The 27907-nt window shown below is 29.1% G+C and overlaps 2 protein-coding genes across 7 annotated transcripts; one reads left to right on the top strand and one right to left on the bottom strand.

Annotated features, from left to right (window-relative positions):
* The first annotated feature begins 134 nt into the window (after positions 1-134).
* Positions 135-19403, top strand: LOC100871164 (sodium channel protein 60E). 2 transcript variants are annotated; one of them, XM_086914990.1, is made up of 22 exons: positions 135-1007; positions 1424-3301; positions 3878-4086; positions 4185-4405; positions 5004-5184; positions 5346-5423; positions 5504-5645; positions 5984-6118; positions 6180-6409; positions 6546-7108; positions 7574-7666; positions 7897-9316; positions 9400-9715; positions 14131-14247; positions 14357-14515; positions 14643-14939; positions 15053-15207; positions 15381-15867; positions 15989-16308; positions 16415-16774; positions 16856-17236; positions 18635-19403. In XM_086914990.1, exons 2-22 carry the CDS (start codon positions 1901-1903, stop codon positions 19020-19022), a joined length of 7653 nt encoding a protein of 2550 aa, XP_086771116.1. In that variant the 5' UTR covers positions 135-1007; positions 1424-1900; the 3' UTR covers positions 19023-19403. The 2 variants fall into 2 exon arrangements, with proteins under 2 accessions (XP_086771116.1, XP_086771115.1); XM_086914989.1 differs by having other exon boundaries at positions 1130-3301.
* Positions 19404-24580: 5177 nt separating this feature from the next.
* On the bottom strand, positions 24581-25833 carry ND-18 (NADH:ubiquinone oxidoreductase subunit 18). Of its 5 annotated transcripts, none has more exons than XM_086914988.1 (4): positions 25714-25833; positions 25403-25559; positions 24941-25267; positions 24581-24879 (listed from the first exon to the last, which is right to left on the bottom strand). In XM_086914988.1, the coding sequence occupies exons 2-4, from the start codon at positions 25456-25458 to the stop codon at positions 24702-24704; spliced, it is 561 nt and encodes a 186-aa protein (XP_086771114.1). In that variant the 5' UTR covers positions 25459-25559; positions 25714-25833; the 3' UTR covers positions 24581-24701. The 5 variants fall into 5 exon arrangements, with proteins under 5 accessions (XP_086771114.1, XP_086771111.1, XP_003697619.1 ...); XM_086914985.1 differs by having other exon boundaries at positions 25683-25827; XM_003697571.4 differs by having other exon boundaries at positions 25651-25815.
* Between the last annotated feature and the right edge of the window lie 2074 nt (positions 25834-27907).

Below are 27907 nucleotides of genomic sequence, written 5' to 3'. Positions count from 1 at the left end.
GAAAGATTCGTCAAAACAATTTTCAAACTAGCAAAGATATCTTGGATTGAAAAAATGTGTTATGACAATTGAAAAGAAAAAAAATTGGAAAAAAAAAAAATAAAAATGGAAAAGAACCAACGTTGTTGACACATCAAAATAATTCCATAATTTTATAGAAAATTCGATAGTTGTATAAAAATTAGACTTTTTCTAAATCATAGAATCATTATGATCTCTCATCGCCGAAATAGTTTGTTTCGTTTTAAAAAAAGAAAAAGAGAAAAAATACGATTAGTCAAGAGAAAAAGACGAAGAAATCATAATGTTTGCTGACCACAATATCACCTGCAGGGGTCAGTTGTAGCTAGAGTGGGGGATAGCGTGGAGGGTGGTAAAGAGTATTCGTGCAGGCTGGTGGTTCGCTAGTTTCGTGGTAGCGATAACCCCCGATGCGCGTGTGCACCTACGTATTTCAATGTGTTAGGTTTAGATAGATTCGCTTATACAAGGAAAGAGAGACCTCAAAGCCGTTTTCCTCGGTCGTTCAATACGCGCGCGCGCGAAACGAATCGACTTCGTCCATAGTATCGTCACAGTTCTCGTCGGAGACGTTCGTGATTTTGCACCTTTGTTCAAGTCACAATTTACCGAACTATATGACGAGGGTACACCGCTGTCTCCTTTCTTATTTTCCTTCGTCTCTACTTCTATCTTCGCCTTTCCCTTTTTTTAACACTTTTTCTTTTATTAAATCTTTCGTTTTCTTTGCTACCTCATTTCTCTTTACGTTACTTTCACTTGTTATATTTAAATACGTATCAGTTTTTATTCCGATTCTATTCGATCTCATTTTCACTTTAATACATGCCATTTTAACTATCCCCAAGCTTTATACGTTGTTTTTCTCGTCTAATTCTTTTTTCCTCTTTACCCCGTTCGTCGACACATCGTTGTCATCTCATTCAAATCTTATTCGGGACACTGTTCAGAACTTGATCTTCGAATCTCCTTGGATAAAGCAGATGGTAAATATGACTCGCGAGTGTTGTACGTTACTGGAGTGACCAGTAAGCAACTGATTTTGCGTCATTTCCTATTGTTATTTCTTCTTGTTATTTGACATTGTTTTCTATCGCGATGCGATCAGCCACGGAATCGTGTGTGAACGATATCCAGGAGACAACGTCGCAGAGCAGACCGGATTAGGGGTACATCGATCATCAAGAGATCAAAGAAAGAAATCACGCAACGTCTCTTTCGAGTATACTACTCTCTACCCTTTCTTTTTTTTTTTTCTATTTTTTTTTCATATCTTCCGGCTTCCCTCTTTCTTGTTACTCATTTGACATTTCCCTTCTCTTTCTTTCTAATCATTTCCGTTTCTCTCATTTTCGATTTCCTTCTCGACTTTTTTACCGCTTGGTGGTGAAACGCGTCGCAGCGGCACGATCGTCATCGACGAAAAAAGAAGAATCTATATACTGTACCGCGACATACATTCGAGTTCGCGCTCAGTCAATAGCAGCTGCATCCTTTGAAATTTCAAAAGAACCACAAATACAAGAGTATCCACAAACGTGATCGAATGCGAACGCATTGTGATCGAATATCAAACGACCGGCGACCAAACTACCGGGAAAAAAAACTGCCTTCCACCTTAATACGGGTTGTATCACCACGATTTCGAGGAGAAACGAGCCAACGAGTCGCGAGGAGTAAACAGTATTATGCGTCTCCTAGACTTTTGTTTACTATTTAAGAAAAGAGATATTTACAGAAGAGTCTATACGAGTTTGCAAATCTCGTAGATAAAAGAAGGAAAAAAAGAGGAAAGGGAACGAGAACGGGACAAGTTCTGTGTAGGAACCGCAACGATGAAAGGTACAAATTTCGGTGAACCGAGGAACCAAAGATTCCAATGATCCCTTCGCAAGGTGGCCGTGAGGGATATAAAGGTTCTCCCAACCCTCCGAGCAACGGCTCTGAGGACAATGGCTTCGCTAATCGACCTCGAGTGGCGGGCCTTTACACCACGAATCTCTTCAGACAAGAGCTCGTTCGATCGTCAGAAGAGACTGGTGCTCGATCTCATGGTCCCGCGCGAGATATTCTTGAAAGATCGTCACGAGAGATTGGAAGCCAAAGAAGTTTAAATCTTCCTACGGGTATTGCCGAGGAATTTGAGCTGTTGGATCGGTCGAGAATCGGGATTTCGAGGACGCCTCAACCATTGAGAAGGGCAGAGGTGACCGTTGCTCATTACGAACCGAGATCCAGATTCGACGAGTCGATCAGGCGAGGGGATCATTATGGATCGCCGTCTGTCGAGAGAATCCGTGGGAGGGAACACGAGCAACAGGAAGGATGCGTTCTACCCGACACAATTCGAAGATCCCACGCTGAATTTTCCGAGCAGACGTTATGGATGGAGTCGGGTATCGATAATTCTAAAATACCTATTTCAACTGGCGATTTTGCTGGGAGAAGGGGGCAAGAAGATAGTTCCACTTTCGCTTCAACCTCCGCCTCGATACTCATTTCACCCGCTAGCGAAACAAGCGAGTGCGATGCGATCTCGCCCCCGGAAGTGGAGAAGCCATCACCGCCACCGTACACGGGCCTCAGCCCGCCTGAATACACCGAGCACGTGTACGAAACTAGTGAAACACCTTCGCCGATATTTCCAAATTATCCGTTGACATCGTACGCGGAGGAGACGCGTCACAGGCGTTCGAGATCCTCCGTTTCGGACGCTGAGCTTGAATTTATAGCACGCGAGGAACGTTTAAGAAGCGAGGATCGGTTTGAGTCGGAACACTTGGAGAAAGGTTCGAGGCAAATCGAATCCGAGCATCGAGATTTTTCTAAAACGATTAAATCGGCGGATGAGGATGCGTCGAGATCGAGGGACGTGGCGAGGTTACGACCTCCTTTAACAGCAGTGGCGGGCGCTTCGGCCGATTCTGGGACCGGTGATTCCGGAAGTGCGGAGATCCAAGTGGATCCTCTTGGCACGCCTAGGACAACGACCGCAGGCGAGATTTTGGATGGAGGGAACGGGATTGAAAACGGTCAAGCTGCCAATAAATCGACGATTAAAACTCCCACGAACAATAAACAAACGGTTAAACTGTTCACGAAAGAAAGCCTCGACAGGTTGGAGAATAGAACTGTGCAACTTGTCAGGGATTATGGATTTCAACCGAAGAAACGGATGTCGGTCGAAGATGGTGCGGTGCTTCCAAATAAATATGAACCTTTCCCAACCGATCTTTACGGCAGGCCTCTCGAAGAAATCGACAATTTTATTTACGACGAGGTACGTCTATCTAAACACACCTATCTTTTCTTGTTATTTTATGATAAAAGTTCAATTTTAATGAAACGCGTGGAAAAATATTAAAAATTTTGAATAGAATTTATAATGTTACCAAAAGAGAAAATTAAAATCGTCAAATTGATAAGCAGAATTTATTCAATTTCGAAAGATAAAAAATACGTAAATGTTATTTCATAAGAATGATCAAAATCAAAGCAAACATCTCTTTTTTTCTTTAAATAAATATTTTTTCAAATCGTAATTGTTATAATATAAAAAACGTTTAATTCTCAAAGTACAGATCAAGAAATAATCAAGAATACAAAGTACTATACTGGCCAATAATATATACAAATTTACCTAATTTTTGTTACTATCTATCGTTATTATCAAAAGTTGGATCAAAAGTGATCCAATCATCGGATAATAAGAGTTAAATATTTATTGGATATTTATTGAAAATAAATAAAAAGAAATATTTTTCGAAGATTACCAAAAGGATCAATATTTTTTTATATCTCTTCTCTCCGATTCTCGTGAAATTCGATGATTTGATTCATGTATCGTGTGTTTCAGACATTTTGCGTAGTATCGAAGAGATTTCGTAAAAATTACATCCACAGATTTACGGCGACGAACAGTTGGTTCATATTTTCTCCATGGAATCCTATAAGGCGATATTGTATTTACTTAAGCACGAATCAGTACTTCGATTATGTAGTCATGGCTACGATAATATTAAATTGTGCCTTCCTCGCCATGACGGAAACTATCGAGGAAGCCGAGTAAGCATTTTTCACAAACCATTCAACCGTTCGAATTAATTAGACATTTAGGATAGGGTAATGTAACACGTGTCTTCGCCTCCTTTTATTTCTTTCAGATATATATTCTTAGCTATATACACGGCTGAAATGGTGATCAAGTCGATAGCTAAGGGATTTGTGCTCAATAAATATACTTATCTGCGAAATCCGTGGAACTGGTTGGATTTCGTAGTGATCACTAGTGGCTATGCGACTATAGGGATGGAAGTAGGAAATTTAGCTGGGTTGAGAACATTTCGAGTATTGAGAGCTCTTAAAACCGTTTCAATTATGCCTGGTAAGAATCTAAGAAAAGCGAGTATTAATAATCGGAAATTTTTTTCTCCCTTTTTCTTCTCGTAATTATAATATAAAATGTCGTACAAATCCGATTTTCTAATTAATGAATCACAGAGAGTGTTGTAGTATATCGTGAAAGATTCTTATGGTTATTTTTAGTTGGAACTATTTTTAGAAAATTTTATTACAAAAAGTTTTATTTATTTAAATATAATATTCTATATTTACAATATTCTATTATACAGACTTTTTATAAATGGAAAAAAATTGTTTAAAGGCCAGTACAAAGGATATTTAAAGCATATAAATCTATTTAAAAGTCCATTGTAATTATACATATTTTATATTATCTTAAGAATTGTAACGATATATAATAATATATTATCATATTAAATATAAAAGAAAAAATTTATTTTTAATATATTAATAAATCGCTTTATCAATAATAAAAGACAGAAATGTTTATATTTCATATTTTCATAGAAATATAAATATTAATTTTCGTGTATTAAAAAGTTTATAAAAAAATTTATTTACTATATGGAAATAAGGAATTAAAAAATGGAAAAATAATCGTTTACCCAATATTCTTGCAGGCTTAAAAACCATCATAAATGCATTGTTACATAGTTTTAAGCAACTTGCCGAAGTAATGACGCTCACGATCTTTTGTCTGATGGTTTTTGCACTTTTTGCTCTACAAGTTTATATGGGTGAACTTCGAAATAAATGTGTTAAAAATTTGGAATTCAATGATACACAAGTCGATTGGAAAGAGTACGTATTGTTTACCATATACATGTGAATATACTTGTTACATATACGTGTTGCTTCCATAGTATTTATATGCATGTATGCATATACATATGTATCTACTTGAGAGACAATAGCTCGTTGACTCTCAAGAGGCATTAACCGATACCTTATACCGTCCACAGGTGGACTTGGAACTCATCCAACTGGGCATTCGACGAAGATGAAGAACCAATAATTTGCGGTAACGCGACTGGCGCCAGGTTAGCCAAACTTGGTTCATTACTAGGCGCGAGTATTCTAAATAACATCTCGTTTTTAACGCGAAAAATCTACCTTCCAGACATTGCAACGAAAGTTACATTTGCCTTTGCGTTGGCCCAAATCCAAATCATGGTTATACAAATTTTGACAATTTTTTGTGGTCAATGCTCACCACGTTTCAGTTGATTACTTTAGATTATTGGGAAGACGTCTACAATAAGGTAGTTAGTCAATTTTCTGTACGAATTATTATTTTATTATTTTTAGACATTTATAATAAAAACATTTTATCATAAAAACAAAGTTAACAAATTTAATCTAATCATTTAAAATTGAATCTAAATTCAATCAAAAAAATTATTATTAATTAAATAAAAATTTATATTATCATAACAATGTCCTAAGTTATAATATTTTTATAAATTATTATTTTCCTTGATTTTTCGATGTGTTTTAACACTATCTATTTCTAATTATTTTACTTTGCAATCATTATCATTATGCTTTGATAATCAATATTTATATTCATGATCAAGAAATGATAATATTGGTCCATTAGGTATTGTCGGCGTGCGGACCTATCAGCGTCTCGTTCTTCACGGTGGTCGTGTTTTTTGGATCATTTTATTTGATCAACCTGATGCTTGCTGTCGTTGCATTGAGTTACGAGGAGGAAGCAGAAATTACAAACGAGGTGTGTAATCGTTTCAACTGCACGCTTTCGATTTCTTTCATTCTTACGATTGGTATAACAGGAACGAAGGAAGGATTTAACCGACCATCGCGAGGACTCGACGTTTAGTTTCGACCCGACAAAAATCAATGTGAAGACGCTTGCCAAAGAAAAGCAAAAAAAATTGGATGCAAGAAAAGGGGTTCTCTTAAGTAGTTACACTCGTAAAAAGACGCGAAGAAGAAGACGTGGGAGAAGCACTGCCGGTTCCAGTTCATCTGGTCAAGATAAAGGTGGCTCTGTGCCAAGCAGGTATACCTTTTATCACTTGAGTAGAATTGAACTGTGCGCGGAAAATGGAAAAATTGTTGAAAGATTTTTTTTAGAAAAAAAAAAAAAAAAAAAAAAAAGTTAGATGATTTTTTATTATAATTTTCTCACCGATTAGGTCGGTGACACCGAGCCCGAATCCAAGTCCAAGACACTCAAACGTTCGACCGTCTCACTTACTTCTACAAAATGTCAGTCCGCGAACAGCTGAGAATAATGGAGTTCATAGATTGGCGCCAAATCGTGGTATGCTTCATTCTCGACAAGCAAGTAACAACAGTAATCAACAATCGTCGTTAGATGATTCCGGGGTTGTCGACGATCATGATGCCGATGATGTCACATCCGTGGAAGAGCACGATAGACGCGATAACAAAGAATGTAGAGGCAACTGGCAGGAGAGGACGCCCACCAATAATAAGAATGGCGACGCCAATGGTGAAACGAATCCGGATCAAACGAGAAATGGGATGAACAATGAAACGGAAGTGAACGACAATGAACGAGAAGAATCGGAGGCAACGCATTCCGGTGGTTATCTTCGAACATCTGCAAATGTTCCAGTCTCTCTTACTGGCGGACCCACTCGAGAATTTCGAGTGTTTAAATGCAATGGTGTGAAAACAAAGAAACAAATGTACACTTTACCGCCAGAGTATTTATCGCACATTGTTATTTTAGGTAGGATCATTTATACGTGCAGAGAGTTTCTGAAATCGTGGCGCAACCGTGGAAAAAAAAAAAATAAAGAATGAATTGAAAATATGGAATAAAATTTTTTCGAAAAGATTAAGTTTGAGAATTTGTCAAATTATGTATGCAATTATGTATTTAAACTCAATCTGCTTGGTTCATTTATTGTCAGTCTTACGTTTTAAATTATACCAAATATTTATTCACGTTGTTATTCACAAACACGAATAGGAATGACTAGCCAAATTACGTGATCGAAGCAGATTGTCTTTAAATACCCTCATAAACAACAAATTTTTTAAATACTTACCTTACATAAAAAATTTTATTCTACATTTTTTTTAAGAAATCATCTATCCCCTTCAATTTTATTATTCTACGATTTCGGAGACATTTCATCGTATATAGATTCAAAATGAGAATTATTAACGATTTATTCGTCTCGTGTTCTAGATGATCTACCGGATAGAAATTGTGAAAAATGCATCCAATGCTGCGTAGATTACGAGGGTTGGCTACGATTTCAGAATTGCTTGTACAAGGTAGGTATGCTAAAAAGGTAAAGATAGCGTCGAGAGGGGAGCGTCTTCGGAAATGAGAACGCAAGTATTTTTATAACATAATATAATTCGATATTTGTTACGGATATATATCATTTTCGAAATGAACAAATTATTGTTAAAATCAAACGAATAGAACTTATAGCGGATAAAAAAAAAAAAAAAGGAAAAGAAAACGCTCGACTCTCGATTGACCAGTGGCTCGTATCTAGGTAGTGAGAGACCCACTATTCGAGTTGACGATCACACTGTGCATCGTTCTCAATACCGGCTTTTTGGCAATGGAACATCACGGAATGAGCGAATCGATACGACAGGCGCTCAACATCGGTAATAAAGTGTTTACCAGTATCTTCACCTTCGAATGCTTGCTGAAGCTGTTGGCGCTGAGTAAAGATTTCTTCGCCAACGGATGGAACAATTTCGATTTGATAATAGTGTCAGCGTCTCTGATAGATCTTACCTTCGAGCTGGTAGACGGTCTCTCCGTGATACGCGGACTGAGGCTTCTGCGTGTGTTAAAATTGGCACAATCCTGGACAACGATGAAGGTTCTCCTCAGCATTATTATCTCGACGATCGGCGCTCTTGGAAATCTCACCCTAGTTCTGGTGATCGTGATTTACATATTCGCCGTGATCGGCATGCAATTGTTCAGTAAAGATTACACATTAGACAAATTCTATCCTGATCCTGTACCACGTTGGAACTTTAATGATTTCTTTCACTCGTTTATGATGATATTTCGTATACTTTGCGGAGAATGGATCGAGCCGTTATGGGATTGCATGAGAGCGGAACAAGAAGACGGACCCGAGGCATGCTTCGCTATATTTTTACCGGCTCTCGTCATGGGTAATTTTATGGTGTTGAATCTCTTCCTTGCCTTACTGCTCAACAGCTTCAACTCGGAAGAGTTGAAGCAGAAAAAGGAAGAGGTCGGCGAGGATTCGAAACTCGCAAGGTCGTTCGATCGTATTCGTTCGATTATAAGGAAAAATAAATGTTCCCGGATGGGTCAAATTGTCGCAAAAGGAAGAGGAAAAGACCCTCGCTTCGAAAAGATCGTGCGGAGAGTTATGGATCGATCCGACAACGAGACTAAATACGCCATTCAAGAGACAGTGCTCAACCTTCCAAGGGATAACGTTTACAACAGGTCTTATCAAGAAAGTTTAAATCAGCCAGTTTTTACTTACGATCCGGTTTACTCTCAGTCACAGATGGAAGGGCAAAGATACGAACAGTGGGAAAAGGACGAAGATGAAGAAAAGGACGAAGCAACGTATGACGAGAAGAATTACTCGAATAAAGAAAAAGAGATGGAAATGAGCGAAAGCAAGGAAGAGGAATGTCAAGATCTGGAAGTCGTGAGAGATTCCTCGTGTTCGAAAAAAGCACCCGCGGAGGAAAGAGTGGCGATGCTACCTCAAAAAGATCCATTTCCTAGACACGAGGATCGAATACCTAAGCGACCTTGGCACGCGCTCGTCAGTTATGTCGACGAGCTGACGGTTGGTGGTAGAAGAGATAGCAAGGGAAAATATATCGACGGGATGGGTTCTTTCCCCGGATTTGGAAGGAGTAATCGGCGTAAAGAACCGCAAGATTGCTTTCCACGACAGTGTTACCAGAAGTAAGAACCAATCTGACCGCACTTCGAATTTCTCTTCTTCTGCCCGTGTTGAATGACGTTTGATAGCGATATTGTATGTGCAGGTGTACCTGCATCGATCGGTGTATTGCAACAGCTATTGGCAAAAAATGGATCAAACTACGAACAATGATTCTATCGGTCGTTGACACGCCTGGCTTCGAATGGATGATCCTAGTTTTAATTTTTGCATCTTCCATAACGCTTTGTTTTGAAGATATTTACCTAGATGATAATCCTTTTTTGAAGAAAATCCTCTATTGGACCAATCTTGGCTTCTGTGCGCTTTTCAGTATTGAGATGTTACTCAAGTGGTTAGCTCTGGGTTTCTGCAAATATTTCACCAGTTTTTGGACAATCTTGGATTTTATAATTGTCTTTGTAAGTAGAGTTATAAATTCAACACCAGCATCGATTTCAATCGTACACACTCACACATACACACACAGGCATATATATATATATATATATATGTTATATGTGTTCCGTGTATGTGTAAGCAAAAGCATATACGTGTGCGTGAGCGCATGTGTAAATTTTACGTCCATCTTTGCTGCATGGATTTTTCTTTATTGCCGATCGTAACTATCGTGTTACGATTTCGCTCTTTGCCTTACTTTGTCTTCTTCATTTTTATGCATTTATTTCTTACATTTTTTATATGTGTCGCCTTGCGGACTCAGGTACGTGCAATATTAATACGTTGCTTCTACTCAATTTGATCATGGCTGAAATATCCTTGCAACGCTTTATATCTTAATTCGATCCATCAAAATTTATTGTCCAATTAATTTGTCCAATTTTTTTTATTCCACCTTAATATTAGTTTTTTTTATATTATGAACTCATGTAAAGTTTCGAATCTTGATATCGATATTAATAAATCGATTGTACTATTTTTTATCGTTACATATTTTTTTATATATATTCATTACACGAAATATTCCTGTAAGAATGAATAAGGAATAATTCGATAATTTTTTTATAATATAAAATGAAAAATTCTATTCATAAATTGCATAATCTCCTAAATTGTAGATATTAATATTTTTTCAATATATAGAATGATTTTCAAAATAATAATATGAAATTAATACGAAATTAATATGAAATTATAAAGATCCACTAGAATTTTTAGTGAAAAATATGCATATTTTTGTTGTTAGTTTTACGATTTTAATAATTTTAATGTATAAATTATTCTTATAATCAAAAGTATGACTTCGAAAAGTTAAAAATCTTTTATTAATTTAAGCGAAAAGAGATGTAAGAGATACAGATTAAATTATAAAATTTTCATTATCAGATATAACTTCACAATTAGAACAAGATATCTTTCAAATATGCACTTCAAATCAAAACAAAATTGCAATCTAGAAATTTCCTACGTGTATACTACACATAATAACTATGTTACAAAGTGATATTTTTTTTATTTATAATTCTACGTAGAAATATCAAAGGAATGAATTATTTGGTTAAAAATAGACAAAGACATAGCATTTTTTGTCAAGATTATATTTTTAGAAGTTTATCAAGGTTACCAATATTTTTTGAACGAAACTACATATTTTTATCATCATAACGTAATAACTGAGGTCAAGATCGATCAAATGACCTAAATACTATGATACTATGACTTTCAAGCGACCTTGAATGTAAAAAATTAGACTATCAAGAAATCAATTTTCTTTTTTATTCAAGAAGACTTTTTATTTAACTTATTGGATCCTGACTTTAATTATTAATTATATTATAATGATAAAAATATGCAATTGTTAAAAAATATCGATGACCTTAATTATTCAAATCGAATTTATTCTCTTGATATTTGCTAAGAGATATCGTTTTGTAACAGAATTATTGAAATAATATCCTGTATATATTTTTATATTCTTATATCCATATTATATTTTAATTTATTTTTATTTATTAATTACTTATTTACTTATTAAGTTATAATAAGAATTGATAAATAAAAATTAATATAATATGTATATTATATTTCAACTATAATATTTTTATAATGATTAGTTATGAAAAAAATATGATTAATAAAATAAAATAAAATAATAGATATAGAATAAAGCATGCAATTAATCTTATATATTAATATGTAGTGGCACAAAATTTTTATTTTTATTTTATTTTTTCAATGAATTTTTTCTATTCTCTTAGTATCAGTCTATGAAACTTTTGATTTTCAATTAAGAAATTATATATTATTTTATTGAAGATTAAGATTTATTAAAATTTGAAATGTGCTAAATATAGATTAAAATCCTATAAAAATTCTAATTATCGAGATATTTAGAATTTTTTTTACATTTGATTGAAATGTGTTGAAAAATTGTGAATAAAAAATGTGTGCAAGATTTGTCTGTTTATGATATTCTCTCTAGTTTGATTAATAAAATACATTCTTTTGAAACATTTATTTTTATATCATCAACCTTAATGATAATGTTTGTAAATATTTCAAATTTCATTTAATGAATATTTCAATAATTTTCTATTAGTTTTTTTTTTATTTATGCTTTCATAGTTTTTTTATTAATTATTTTAATATTTATTCTTTCGAATCCCAATATAGAATATTACATATTGCATTGTAAAATATTACAAAGTGCAAATGATTTCACATTTTGATTTTTAAACACTATCATTTAACTTTGAAACTTTTTTTCATGGTCAATCTGCCGATTAGCTTCCTGCTCATTGATCTTAATGAGCTTGAAATATGTTATAAAAAACTTTTGAACTTTTTTTTATGCATAACTGGTGGTCAGCTTTAATTTTCGAATTATTTGCAAAAAATTTTAATACTAAATCATTGCTTATATATGTTTATATATGTGCTTGTAATACGTTCAATCGCAACTTAAAATACTGATAATCATATATAATAAATGAACTTGAAAATCTACTTTTTTATGAAATTGAACGTGATTTTTTTTTAAATTTTCTTTGTATATACAGAATTATTTATAATTTATGGTATAAATGAGATCAAAGAGATTCTATGATTTGAAATAATACGAAAATTAAGAATAACTAAATTACATGGATGTTCATTTTTTTAAAGCAAATTTGAAAATTTTTCAAATATAAGTGAAATTAATTTTCTATAGCATATGAATGAACTATAAAAGATTATTGTAAACGCGAAAATAAGTAAAAAATGTAAAATACATATATTTCATTTAAAAATTAATTATTGAGAATTTGAAAATTCATCGATTATAGGACTTTTAATTTTTTCAAAACAAGGACTTAAATAATAAATTTTTATTTTTTCTTTATTTTCATATAGAATAATCATTTATTGATTAATTCATTCGTATTCAATCAAGAATTTTATTTACATTTGAAATTTTTTTCTTATTTGGTTTAGGATCGAAATGTACGTTTTATTCATAGGAGAAAAATTCATTCTACATTTTCGTTTTATTTCGAGCCTTGATTTCATTTGTGATCTATGAATTACGGATCAATCTATATACAACGGAAAAACTAACTTCGACCATTGTAATATAATAATTTCGATCGCTCAAGGATTGTTTTATACTTTATTTTCACATTCCGGAGATCTGAAAAGATGCCCAACTTGCTATGGATACTAAGTATAATGATATTTGTTCACTGTGTTTATGCAAACAATTGAAAAGTAGCGGTCGCGTATTGTCGTACGTGCTTCTGCGAATGCATACATAATATAGGTGGAATTCAATGCAATAATATCGAAAGTTTTTTGTTAAATAATTCGAAAATTAAACTTTACGCGAGTGGAAAAAGTTACGCAAAATTATATTTTTTAAAATCAATAAGGAAAGAGTTAATCGGCAAATTCATTTTTTTTTTTTTATGTAACGAACAGATTACAAATATTTGAATTTAAACAAAGTTAAGTCATTTTTTTTTTTTTAGATATAAAAATTTAAAAATTTAGATGATCAAATCAAAATATGAAAGTTAAGAATTACATTTAAAGCTCGTTTTCAGTTTTAGTTGCTAAATAAATAACAAAGCCAATGACAAATAAATAACAAAGATAATATAATTCTTTTATTTTTCGTTTTATTTTGATGTGATAAATTATTAAATATTTAAATATTTGAATATCTGTTATTAAATATCTTGTACATATGCAATACATGTATACAACAATTTCCAAGTAAAATAGCTAAAGAAAAGTCAATCAAGAATAATATCAAGAATAATATGATTTTTCTTTCCTTTTTAGTGCACTTATCTTATAATTAAGAAGATTATTTAGTATTGATACATGCACAATTAATTTTCGATAAATTTCAATATCGTAATCATAATAAATATAAACATAATAAAAAACATAATAACATAATAAAAAAATACATATAGATAGCTTCAGCTTTGTAAAATGCTTTAAAAAAAACCTCAAGTGTATTGCTTTGCATAGCATTTTATGCACCGCTATCATTGTTGTTTCCTAGATGTTTAAATAAAGTAACTATCCGATTATTTTTATTTTGTCTCTTTTTCATTTCAGTTAATGAAATCGTATATAAAATATGAAAATTTTTCTTTAAATATTTACTTATGTACTATTTATATATAAATAAGAAATTATTTATTTTCAGCCTTTACCGTTTTCGTTTTAATTAGAACATTTTTAAAAATTTTTAGAAAAAATTCACGATTAATTTTATCATTCGTTATAATATACAAACAGCATGTTATATATTCTTTGAATGATGAAAGAAAAAAGAAAATAAACGAGTATCTTCAAAAATCGTAATTTAATTTTTCTTGAACAGGTATCAACATTTAGTCTGTTGATAGAAGAAAACGAAAATTTGAAAGTGCTAAGATCTCTAAGAACTTTGAGAGCACTAAGACCCTTAAGAGCAATATCGAGATGGCAAGGCATGAGGGTAAGAGATTGAGTAGATCAATGCTAATGATGTAGATTAGATGGCTAATACATTCCTAAAGCTTGGAAGTTAGAAGTATCCCGTATTTTCTTTTTTTTGTCTTTGCTAGATCGTAGTGAACGCGTTGATGTATGCGATACCTAGTATATTCAACGTGCTCCTCGTCTGTCTCGTGTTCTGGCTGATATTTTCTATAATGGGTGTACAATTTTTTGGCGGCAAATTTTTCAAATGCGTTAACGAGTACGGCGAATTATTAGATATATCGGTAAGTAAGAATCTTTCTTTATTGTTTTTCTTCCGCTTTAATGATAAAAAAAAAAAAGCTAAATTATCGAAAAAGTCGAGAAAAATGAAAGGAAGAAAATTTGAATCGATGAACGTTACTTCTATAGATTGTAAACACGAAAGACGATTGTTTGAGAAAAAATTACTCTTGGGAAAATAGTAAAATCACGTTTGATCACGTGGGAATAGCATATCTAGCTTTGTTCCAAGTAGCCACTTTCGAAGGGTGGATGGAGGTGATGCAGGATGCGGTAGACGCAAGAGGTGTAGATCTTCAACCTCAAAGAGAAGCAAACATCTACGCATATTTCTACTTTGTGATATTTATCGTTTGCGGCTCTTTTTTTACACTAAATCTCTTTATCGGAGTAATTATAGACAACTTTAACATGTTAAAGAAAAAGGTAAGAAACATAAACTCGATCGAAAAGAGATTTTTGAAAAATAATTTTTTACATATTTCGTCGAACGCTGAAACTTTCTTCCCCATTTCATTCCCTTTCATCCCTATTTTCAGTACGAAGGTGGAGTGCTAGAAATGTTTTTGACCGAAAGTCAAAAACACTACTACACTGCCATGAAAAAACTTGGCCGTAAAAAGCCGCAAAAAGTGATAAAGCGTCCGATGAATCAAATCCTCGCAATGTTTTATGATCTATCGAATTCACGCAGGTAAATGAATCTAAATCTCTTTTCTATTTGCTTTTTTACGCATTTTCTTTTTTTTTTTTTTTTATTTACCATCGAATTTTTCTCTTTTCTTTTTTTTTTTTTTTTTCGAGAAATATAAAACACGATTTTTTATCGATTTTACTATATAAACAACAACTACTAAATGTTTCCAGATTTGAAATAGCAATTTTCATTTTGATATTTCTCAACATGCTGACAATGGGAATCGAGCATTACGATCAACCTCATCCAATTTTCTTCGTCCTTGAAGTGTCGAATGCATTTTTCACAACTGTTTTCGGCTTAGAAGCAATCGTGAAAATAATAGGACTTCGATATCATTATTTCACGGTGCCATGGAACTTGTTCGATTTCCTCCTTGTGCTGGCTTCAATATTAGGAATATTAATGGAGGATATTATGGTAGACTTTCCGGTGTCCCCGACGCTCCTGCGAGTCGTGAGAGTGTTCAGAATTGGTAGAATCTTAAGGCTCATAAAAGCAGCAAAAGGTATTCGCAAACTGCTCTTCGCTCTGGTGGTTAGTCTTCCAGCGCTGTTCAACATCGGTGCCCTGTTAGCTCTAATTACTTTTATTTATGCCATTATCGGCATGTCAGTATTTGGTCACGTTAAGAAACAAGGTGCGCTTGACGATATGGTGAGTAATGTCATTTAAATTTTTTCCAATTTATTTTTTTCTATATCCCTACTTTTTTGATCACGTGTTATCTTTCCCTCTCTATTTGTTTTTTCTTATTTCCTCGTTTCATTCCCTGTAGGTAAATTTTGAAACTTTTGGTAGAAGCATGCAATTACTGTTTCGATTAATGACCTCAGCTGGTTGGAACGATGTGTTAGAATCATTGATGGTACAACCACCGAATTGCGATCCGACTCCAACTAATCGGCAATTGAATGGAAATTGCGGATATCCTCTATTGGCAATAACTTATTTTACTTCTTTCATCATAATCAGCTATATGATCGTTATCAATATGTACATTGCTATTATTCTCGAGAATTTTAATCAGGCCCATCAAGAAGAAGAAATCGGTATTGTCGAAGACGATCTTGAAATGTTTTACATTCGATGGTCCAAGTAAGTGTTACATTTACTTTTGTATTTTTCTATCCTATTTTTCTTTCTGATTATGCCCTCTATCGCAAGATCGATATTAACACTTGTAATCATAATTAATTCGTAGATACGATCCGCACGCGACACAATTTATAAATTTTTCGCAATTAAGCGATTTCATAGCAAGCCTGGATCCACCATTAGGGATTTCGAAGCCCAATATGGTTGCATTAGTTAGTTTTAATCTACCTATCGCAAAGGGTAATAAGATTCATTGTCTGGACATTCTGCACGCACTTGTCAAGCACGTCCTTGGACACGTAGAAGAGTCTGAAGATTTTCGAAAGCTGCAGGAACAAATGGATATTAAGTTTAAGAAACAATTTCCCACTCGTAAAGAATTAGAAATTGTTTCTTCAACAAGAATGTGGAAACGTCAAGACAAAGCAGCTAGGTTGATTCAACGTACCATCAGGGAATATATAACGTGAGTAATGCTAATTAATGTTTCTATCTCGTTTTTAAAACACGATTCTACAATAAGAGTCTACAACATTACGTTATTCAGGGCGAAAAAGGAACGTGAAAGGATGGCTCAAGAAGTGGATTCTCAGACTCAGACGTCGAGTCCTGGTGGTGGGAACGAGGGTAGGGGCGGGGGTGGATGGAGTGGCAAAGTATCGGCTTTTCTACATGTGCATAGAGGTAGCCGAGCCAGTAGTCGCAAGTCCTCGAGGGCCAGCGACGCCAGCGATTTCAGCGAGCTCGGTACAGCTTCGGCATGGCTTTTTCCAAACTTACCTCTGCTGTTGCTCTCCGGCGCCACCGGTACTCACGAGGACCTGCCTCCTCCCGCTCTGACCGTATCCCGTCCCTCGCCGACTACAGAACAACAAACGTTTACCGGTTCCTCTGTTGCTTCTGCTACTTCCTCTGATCTACACACTAGGTTTGCGTTTCCTTTTCTTAATCGTTTTCAATACACGTTTAATAACGTATGGTGATTTTACAGTTTAATGATTTTTCTCAATTTTGATTATTTGACTAAGATTTTTTTAAAAACTTTATTTTAGCAATTTTTTTTAATAATATTATAATAATATTTCAAGATCTTGAAGATAAAAGACTAAGATTTCGTTTTATATATATATATATATACTATTATATATATATAGATAGATAGATTGAGCTATCTCTATGAACAAAGTATCATTCTTATAAAGCGCTAATAGTGAAGTATAAATATGCTAATGTATATGTAATTTTATGCGGAAACAGCAAAAAAAAAAAGTAGAAAATTAAAAAACAAATTTTTTTATTGTATTTTATTTAAATTCTGTATTAATCGTTTATATTTCATGCGAATGCACCCATCGATACTTTCAATCACTAAGATTCTTATAAATGTTTGCATTCAATTTCTATTTATTATTTTTCCAGCAAATCTTAATTATCTGAATTATATGCATCAATTTCAAAATTAATGAAATTATCGCTATCATTAACAGTTGAGTAAACATAATCTGAGTTTAATCTCTTTAATCTTTGAAATCCCTTCTATTCATTACATAATCTAATTTAACTTTAACTTGAAGTTTCCATATAAAAACATATACATATGTCATTTCTCTTTTCATATCGAATAAAAACATTTCATTACTATCATTTTCAAATGAAATGATAAGACAAATCAATAAAGCTGATGATAAGATTATTTAGATTTTAATTTTTTTAAATAAAAAAATTTATGAGCATATAATTTATTATATAATTTTTTTATAGATTTCAATAGAACTTTTTTAATTATTTTGTTGTAATATAAAAAATTTTAAGCGATAATTGGATCTTAATAATCTTGAAAAAAATAAAATTAGTACTTATAATAATTAGTAACCAATTATTTCATGAGTCTTGAATTTAAGTTGGGTTAAATAATTCCTTATTATTTTTTTCACTACTTGATAAAAAGATCTTTTAACTTAAATTTTTACTTTCCTTAAATTTTTTTTAAGATTAAGTCCAATTGCAAATTTTTTCTATTATTTATTTATCATAACAAAGTAATTAAGAAAAAGTTCTGTTCAAAGAAAATAGCTTTTTTAACCAATGTATTACATTTTTATTTAATATAATGTATTTAATAAGTGTTCATGATGATTTCTTCTTCTTTGAGAAATGAAACTTTGAAAAACGAAATTCAAATGAAAAACCATAGTTAAAAGTAATTAAAATTGGGAAAAATCATTGAACTCCAGAATTATTCAGTATACTTTTTTTTTTCAAATCTTTAAGTTTATTAGATAAACTTTAAAGAATGAAATTATAATACGATAATAATTTACAATAGATCAATCGGGGGTCCAACTCTCGGCCGACAAAATGCCGTTGAAAGTTATCCCGACGAGGAAGTCCCCAGTCTTCCTACGAAGCGCAAATCACTTCCGCCAAGCGCTACAACACTCTCTCTGAACACCTTACATCGTGATATCAAAGAAGCATTTAGCAGACGTTGCGGTAGCCTTCGAAAGAAACATCAACCAGCTCCTGAACCAGCTCCGCTGCCAATCGAATCTACCGATGTAAGCATACTTGTTACGGAACCCAGTCCAGAGAATTCAGCACCGCCTTCAAGACCGGCATTACTTAGACAACAATCCGCCGCCACGGTTGTTCATGTCCTCGTACACAGGGAGAGTGAAGAATATCGAGATGTACAACCCGATAATGCCAGTTGATCTTAGATCATTATTCTCGACATCCTTCCTAAAATAGTTTAATGAAAGGCTAATTTGCTTGTTATCGCGTTACTATCACTTCGAGATTCGAATCTAATCAATTCCCTCTCCTCTCCCCCTTTCTTTGACCCTGTTGCCTTATCATCATTACCATCATTTATAATCTTTTTATTAATTCATTATTAATATATCTCAATTAAATTATTTATCGATTATTTGTTGAAACTAAACTATTTATTCTTAGATTATTCTTAGATTTTACGATATATTTTTCTTTTATAAGGAAATTTTTTTACAATACTTTTCATCCTAATAAATAACAATAGCCTACTTATACATAATATCTAATCAATTTATTGCAACGAGCTTAAATTTTTTTCTTCTTCAATAAAAATATAGATGAATAATATAATATAGTTCAGGTAGTTTAATTGACTTGATATTACTCTAAACTCGCATTCTTCTACCATGATTAAGGGTAATTGGACCAATTTAGTGAAATATATTTAAATTCCGATCCCTTATTCAAATTTAATCATTAATACGATCTATTTGTTATAAAAAAAAATGAATAATAATTACATGAAAAAATAATACTGCCTTAAATAGCATAGATTTTTAATTTATAATTATTTTAAAGAAAGAAACAAAAAGGACAAAAAGAGAGGGAAAGAGAAGATGGAAAGAAGAATATGTACATTTTTTTAAAGAGATCATATAATAGTCAGGTAGTTGTTTTTCTTTATATTTTTAAAGGAACATAGATTGCTAGTACCGCTACTAATTTTATATAATATCAGATATCATAAACAATAGCATTTATAGAACGTAAACGTATATGATGTTTGTCTCATTCAAAGTTATTAAAATTACAACATTCCTAATAAGTAATAAGAATACATACTTACTTCTATTTACTATTTATGTATGATAAATGATAATGAAATTCATCCTGCATTTATTAGAAGAAAATGCTTTCTTTTCTGGGCATAATTTAATATCGAGTGCTAATAGATCATGATTGATCATGATATATTTATATTTTATTTATGTACATGTATATCTATTATTTATATGTATTAATTAACTTTGACTATGATTAATACTTTAAACTTTTCAATTATAATAAAAAAATATATTTTTTTTTATATTCTAATCAAAAAACAAATTTAATATAAATAAAATATTTTAATTAATCATAATCTTAATACAATTTTATAATTCATTGATGTACGGAATATTTAAAATCATTAATCAATAATTATCAAAGTAATAAAATTTATCAAAGACTTGTATATTATGACTTGTATAAAATGAACAATGTCCAGAAAAGATTCTTATCCCTTATTATAATAGACATTTTAAAAATAGAATGCATTAATTTATTATAATAGAACGCAATTAATTTATTGCATTAATTAATTGCATATTAATTAATATTAAAAAAAGAAGAAACGAATTTCCATTTTAAAATTAAGTATTGATTTTTAAATTGGTATAATTACATTTCTATTCATATTGTATCTAATATAATAGAAGGATGAATCAAATGAAGTTAACCAACCATATAAATCGAATATAAAAAGAAACAATATTATAGATTTTTTATTTATTCATTTATTTTTCATTTCATTCGATTCATCATAAATATATACATATATATATATATATAAAATATAGAAAGAAATTTGTATATTTCAAACAATTTTATACTTATCTTCGAAGAAAAATTTTAAATAATAGTTAATAAATTAATAATATAAATGAAAAAAAAAATTTTTATATATTTAAAACAATATTGTAAATTGTTTTCATAATTTTATTAAACTCTCTATTATAAAATCAAATTTATTAATAAAGTACAAACTATTTTTTTTCTAATATGTAAAATTAAAAAATAAATGATAATAAATATATGAAAATCATATTTTCAAAAAATTATATAAATTGTTATTCAATTGTTGATTTTGCAATTATTGACGATTATAATATATTTATAATTATATATAAATATATTATATCAAAACAATTTTTTATTTTTTTATTCAAAAAAATCTTCGATGATAAATATTATAAATATATATATACATGTATATATAGAGTATAGAGTTTTAATATATTCATGGAAAATCTTTGGAAAATCTGGATTCTGAAAATTCAAATAATAATTGTTATATAAAAATGTCGTAAATTTCAATTGTTTAATAAATAAGCTTTAATTGATATTTTTGTATACTAATTTTTGTATTTGTTTTGATTTTTCAAATCAATCTATTAAAGATGTTCCATGAATATATTAACAACGTATATTATACATATAATACACATATAAAATATATATAAAATTAATATAAAACTATTTTCCATTTTGTTTTTTTCTGTTTTATACAAAATTTATATGTAAAAAAGCTACGTATCATCAAACATTTATATAATATGAAACTAATTATGAAAGAATTAAAAGATATTTAATGACAGAAAGGGAGAGAGGTTGGAAAAAGTGAAAGGAAGAGAAAGAGAAAAGACAGGAAAAGAGAAAAAAAGATTTAAGTAGAGAAAGGAACAACGAATTTTGTAGTAATTAATTAAATTTTTGCTATAATCTTATTATCAATCATTTTTAATTGTTAGATTAATCTACAATCAATCAATTATAATACCTTCTTTGTCGATCATAATAAGTTTGAGATATGTTATAAAAGGCAACATTTTGAACAACTTTTATCTTTATCTATAATTAATATTGGCTTTAATATTAGAATTATTTACAAAAAATAGAATTTTATTAATTTATATATACATTTAATTTTGCCTATACAAATGTGTCTGTAAGAACATATGCAATTGCTACTTATCAATTATTTATACATATATATAAGAATATATAATATAACGGAAATTTGAATTTATCGAAAAACTATTTCTTTATGGATTTATGAATAAACTTTTTAAAATTTTCTTTATAGCTGACTTATATGAGATTGATATCATTATCATTATAACTTCAGTTATTTTAATTTTTATCAAATTGTTTATATTTTATTTTTATATTTATTTCTTTCGAATTCGTAAAATGTCCAAATTATAAATAAATAAATATTAATAATAATAAATATAATGATATTTATTTATATATTTGTTTAATAATATTGTTTATATATTTTTTTAATGAAATTTATTATAAGTATTGCTTACCGATCTATTCTTATACACATAAACAAATGTTGATAAATAGTGCATATCAATCTTACATATAATTAAGCCGATAATTGGAATTTTGGAATTAGTAAAATATTTTTAGTACTACACTATCGAATTATATTTATATATATGTATTTGTGAAAACATATAGTTACTCAAAATAATAAAATTGCCTTATACATATCTCAAAGTCATTAAACTCGATAAATAGGGAGTTTTTTTACTAGTAGATTCACTTTTATTTATTTAATATTTCAATCCCTGAAATGAAAAATACAGAATTTATTAATTCAAATAATAGATTTTCACATTGATGTTTTCAATTTTCCTTTTCACGGATAAACGTTATCATTAATACGTCACGACCTCTCGTCGACCTATAGTGCCTATTGTTAGAAAATGATTGCGAGTTAATATATATGTATACAAAAGTATAAACATGTATATTAGATTTTCATATTAAAAATAATACAACATTGGTAAATACAATACGAGTTAAATCTTCGTAACTCTCTTGTTAGAACGTACAATGTACGTTACTTTTAGAGTTTAGCATTTAATGCTTAATGCTTGATAAATCTGTTTTTCGCGCATCGACTATAAGATATAACATTAAGGATCACAAGAAACGAAGTCGATGAATAAATTAAATAAAAAAATAAAAAGGTATAAAGCTGAAATATTTCAAAAATAATTTAATTTTGAAATGTGATCTTTGCAAAAAGATACGCATTGTAAAGCTATATATCATGTCAATTAAAGGCATAATATGTATGTTATTCATAATTAGCGTGTATACGCACGATACGTCTAGGTATAACGTACAATATTATACATATACCAAAAATAAGAGACTGGACATACATGCGACTATCCCAAAACTAATGGATGGTAAAATTCCAAAAATTGTACAATCACACTCGGATGTCCTTCAGGAATCTGAAATTATTTAGATTATATAACTTTTCTGCGCATTTTTCTGCGTGTCTGCGTGCTGTGTGTGTGCGTGTGAACAAAATTCGATAAAAATAACACCTGCTCAAACTTACATATTTAAATACACATCAGCATATGCACAAACATAATTATAAATTATTATTGCAACTATCAGCTTTTACTTTTTACGCTGAGATGTACGATCGATCATTCATCGTTCGTTCCAATTAATTTGACATTCTCATATTTTTTATAAAAAAAAAAAAACGTATCAGTGACAATATTGTTCACACAATAATGAAATTAGAAATGAAATGTTTTCTTATTCGGGTGAAAAGAAAAAAGCGTATAGTTCTGAAAAATTTGTTAAGGAATAATATTATATTAAAGATACCCATTAATACAGGGTTAATGACAATCGAGATCATGAAAAAAATTGCTTTTTTCTCTTCTTCCACGTTTTAAGCAATTTACTTTCAAAAAACTTAGTATAACTATTTCAAGATAATTAATATCATTTATTAATATTATTCTATTGTTAATGAATAATAATTTCAATTTATTACAAAATTGAAATTGTCACGCTGTTAAAAGTTCATTATAGATGAAAAGATAAATTTCGTGTTCTAACATTTGATAGTGATAGAAATATGAAAAATATATAGAGAAAAAGAATAAAGAAACGAAAAAGTAAGCAAACAGACAGAGCAGAAAATACTGTACTAGTATTGAAATGATCAGAAACAAAAAAATTAAAACAAAGAACAGTAAAATGTTCCTTTAGGTCAAACTTGTAAATAGTACAATAATCCTCATTAGTTCGCAAATATGACTGTTTTGTCATATAAATTTATAAACAAAGACTCGAGCATTGTTCTTCCATAGATATTAATTTAATTAAATTTTATGTAAACGTCTATTTTCTCGTTTGTTTCATAAATTCCTTAGCAATATTATAATATAATAGCAATGTTTTCAATTTGATATGTTTTTATCAATTTCAATATACTTTAAATCATATTTTTACAATTAAATCTTGTTTCTCTGTGTATTTTTATATATATATATATATATATATATATATATATATATTAATATCTCACATATATATAAAAATTGTATATAAATATATATATATATATATATATATATATATATATATAAGTATATGTACTTGTACAACTTTCTCTTTACAACAATGCTTGATATAGTTTATAAGCTAATACGAGCAAATACTAAATCTTGAAATACACAATCTAATTAAATCTGATATTATAATAAATTGCTAACAATATTAATAAGCAAGAAGTGAATAATAAGAATGTTAATCATGTACGAATGATATATATATATATAAAACTATTATTAAAAAATAAATTGTGGAATTTATCATTGAAATTTATTTAAGTATATAATATTACTTTTGTATTAATTTAAAAAAATTTATTTCTAATTTACAATGTTACACATACACAAATATTTACATATATAGATTGGAACTACATTTAAAACTATATTTAATCTTTCTAATAAATTAATTCTTTATTTAGTTGAAACTCTGGTACGTTTGTTCCATGAAAAATTAGTACCATAACTACGAGGCTTAGGATTATTAACATTTGGATTTTGAATATAATATTTCCATCTCATTTTATTACAATGTGCGATAGCTTCTTCCTTTGTAGCAAATGCCACATGAAGATTAGACAAAGGATCTCCACTATGAAATAAAACATAATATTAATTAAAGTTTAATAAATAAAATTTAATATTATACTTACGTTGAAGTCCATCCCATAAGAGGATTCTCCCAACGTTCACGTGTATCAAAATCTATTTGCCAACGATTTATATTATTTGTTCCAGACTGCATAGCATTTTTCGCAGGACAATAAATACGAACTGTACGAGATTTTATATGTTCTTCTGGAACTCCTGAACAAATACCAACATCTTCAGCATCTGATACAATAATTACAGCTTCCTTTCTAGCTTCTTGAGCTAATTTTTCTTCTTTAGATACTAAGTCAGTTTTGATTTTTCTTACTATTATTTCACTATCTTGTTTAATTTCTTTATCCGTATTTGCGAAAAATCTTTTTGTTAATCTAAAACAATTACAATATTTTTTTAATTATATATAATTAATTACTTATTAATATTACTTAAATATAAGATTATATCATATGTAATGAAATTTTTTCTCAAATATATATGTGAAAATAAAATAAGACATGACCAACCCATATCTCGTAAAAGTACGATTTACATATAATAACGATAACACACGTAATGCCATTTTGTTTTATAAAATAATTAAAATGATATACACAATATTGTTACATCAATTTTACTAAAAAGCCCCGAGAATTAAGATAGATTTTGCGCATGTATTAATACCTATATACACAAAAAGCTAATATATAATTAAATATATAATATTTATACAATAACAATTATATATAATAATTATGTTTACAAAAAAAATTACACATAATATTATAAAATAAATATTATAAGTACATAATATTTATAAATATATACATAATTTAACTTTAAAAGTTTTTATTTAGATCAGTTGTCTTAAACAATACATTTAATAGTTACGAAAATATTAAAAATTCTATCAAATTCCCTATATATCATGGCTGGTAGCATCAGTAAGTTTAAGTTTCTATATGAAATCAGGATAAATATAAATTTACTAGTGAAATATAAATTTAATTTAATTTTTAAAGATTAGTATAATTAATATATACATAAGCAATTATAAGATTATATATGCGATAATTATAAAATTATATATAGTATATTAATTATTTATTTCTATGAACATTAATTTGAGATATAAATTTATACGTTTTTATAAATTTTGATGTGCAAAATGTAAAAATGGCAAATTTAAAATTCAAATTATTCAATAATTCAAAAATTATTATTTATAATTTTCCATTTTTAGGGATAAACAAGTTATATAATAATATAATGTCATATTGAATTTTTACTCAATTTAAAGTTTTTTCTTTGAATAAAATCGTCCTAAATTTAAGTTTTTTTTCTACTAAAAATTTCATATGATATAATTAATATTATAAATATATGGATAATTATATAATGAAAAATATATCATCACAAATATTCTCATAACAATATGCAGAATTGATGTCATGATATTCTCCTCTTATATTCAATGATTTTCATAAATATTAAATTGAAGTTAATTAACGTAAAATGTTTTAGCTATATTAGTATGTTCAATTTAAATTCTTGAGATACAATTTTTTACTTGAAAATTAAATTTATTACATGTTATGTCTTTATCATACAATTAAATTATATGAAAAATTAATATTTTTTTAGTAATATAGTTTATGAAATTTTAAGATAAGATAATTTGAATTTCAAACACATTTATTCTTTTATCATTTTTTTATTAAACGAATTGTATAAAAACTCAATATAGTATCATATAATTTCTAAAAATTCCTAAAAATGTTTCCTAAAATTGTTCTAATTTCATATCAAAATTTATATAAAAAAAAAAAATTCAAATTTTTAATAAATGCCTAAATAAAATATTATAGGCAATATTAATTTTCTTAAATTTTTTAAAAAATTATATAAATATTTTCTTTTCTGAAATTTATTTATTATTTATATATATCATTTTTATTAAGAAAATTTATCAATAAATCTAATGATATAAATTATATATATTTTTTAATTATTCTTTATATGAATTTATATTATTTTATTAAATTTCTACTATTAAATTTTACAAAATGATATAATATTTATATGAAAAATTTTTTCATTTTTAATTTTTAAAAAAATAATAGCACATATATTTATATTATCTAATGAAATCTAGCATTCAATTTTACTATTGAATTGCTTGCTTGATTCTATAACAAGTAGAAATTTGCTAATAGAATTACCAAATGCTTTAGGTTTGCAAAATCTAATGTCACATTCTAATTAGAAGTAAAAAGACCATCGATCAAATGTATTGATAGATACAGATAGTTATAAATAAATATAATGAATATACATATGTTTTTTTGTTTAAAATAAAATTGTAAAAAAAAATTTCATTATCATTATTCATATTCATTTAATTAATACTCAATTCATTCAATTCAATTCAAAAGATTATTTCTAAAATTCTTTTGACCACAATATGAATTATTTTATCTTGTTGATACTTCTTAAATTAATTTTTATTTCTGAATATTTTATTTATTGGTCTTTCTTCTTCGACTATCTTTGTTATAAAACTTAAAAAAGTTGTTTTTTAAAAATTCTACATTATCAAAATATGTGTAAATGATAAAATAAATGTCTCTTAAATATATAAAAATAAATGAATATCTCTTTTTGAAAATATATCTTCATTATATTAATTACACTGTTTAATTACACTGACAATGCAAGAATTTTTATTTTCCAATTCTTCTCTTTTCATATAAATTTCTTGTAATAATTTTGCAATATGACTTTTACATAAAACTTTGATTGCTAAAACATTTTTTAACTTTAAAATTAATTATTAATTTTTAATTTAAAAATTTTTATCTATAAAAATTTATGATATACGTTCTTGTTAAATATGCATTATTATTGTTTATTAACTATAGTTATAACTTGACATATTTACTTTTGTTTAATATTTCATTTAATCTTGTTAAAATTTGTGCATAAATATATTTTATTATGTTCTCTGAATTTATTTGATATTTTATATTTAG

Source organism: Apis florea, unplaced genomic scaffold (genome assembly GCF_048593485.1).
Source record: "Apis florea isolate Af1SG1 unplaced genomic scaffold, ASM4859348v1 contig_3758_pilon, whole genome shotgun sequence".
In the NCBI taxonomy this organism is placed as follows: Eukaryota; Metazoa; Arthropoda; class Insecta; order Hymenoptera; family Apidae; genus Apis; species Apis florea.
The sequence above is the reverse complement of the archived record's forward strand: the minus strand, read 5'-3'. Positions and strand labels throughout refer to the sequence as shown.

Excerpts from the sequence above, each read along its gene's own strand:
- LOC100871164 (XM_086914990.1), top strand. The coding sequence starts at position 1,901 with ATGATCCCTTCGCAAGGTGGCCGTGAGGGATATAAAGGTTCTCCCAAC. Across the intron at positions 4,406-5,003 it reads AACCGTTTCAATTATGCCTG|GCTTAAAAACCATCATAAAT; the intron begins GTAAGAATCTAA and ends ATATTCTTGCAG. Across the intron at positions 16,775-16,855 it reads ACCATCAGGGAATATATAAC|GGCGAAAAAGGAACGTGAAA; the intron begins GTGAGTAATGCT and ends TACGTTATTCAG.
- ND-18 (XM_086914988.1), bottom strand. The coding sequence starts at position 25,458 with ATGGCATTACGTGTGTTATCGTTATTATATGTAAATCGTACTTTTACG. Across the intron at positions 25,268-25,402 it reads CGTACTTTTACGAGATATGG|ATTAACAAAAAGATTTTTCG; the intron begins GTTGGTCATGTC and ends TAATTGTTTTAG. Across the intron at positions 24,880-24,940 it reads CTTATGGGATGGACTTCAAC|TGGAGATCCTTTGTCTAATC; the intron begins GTAAGTATAATA and ends TTTATTTCATAG.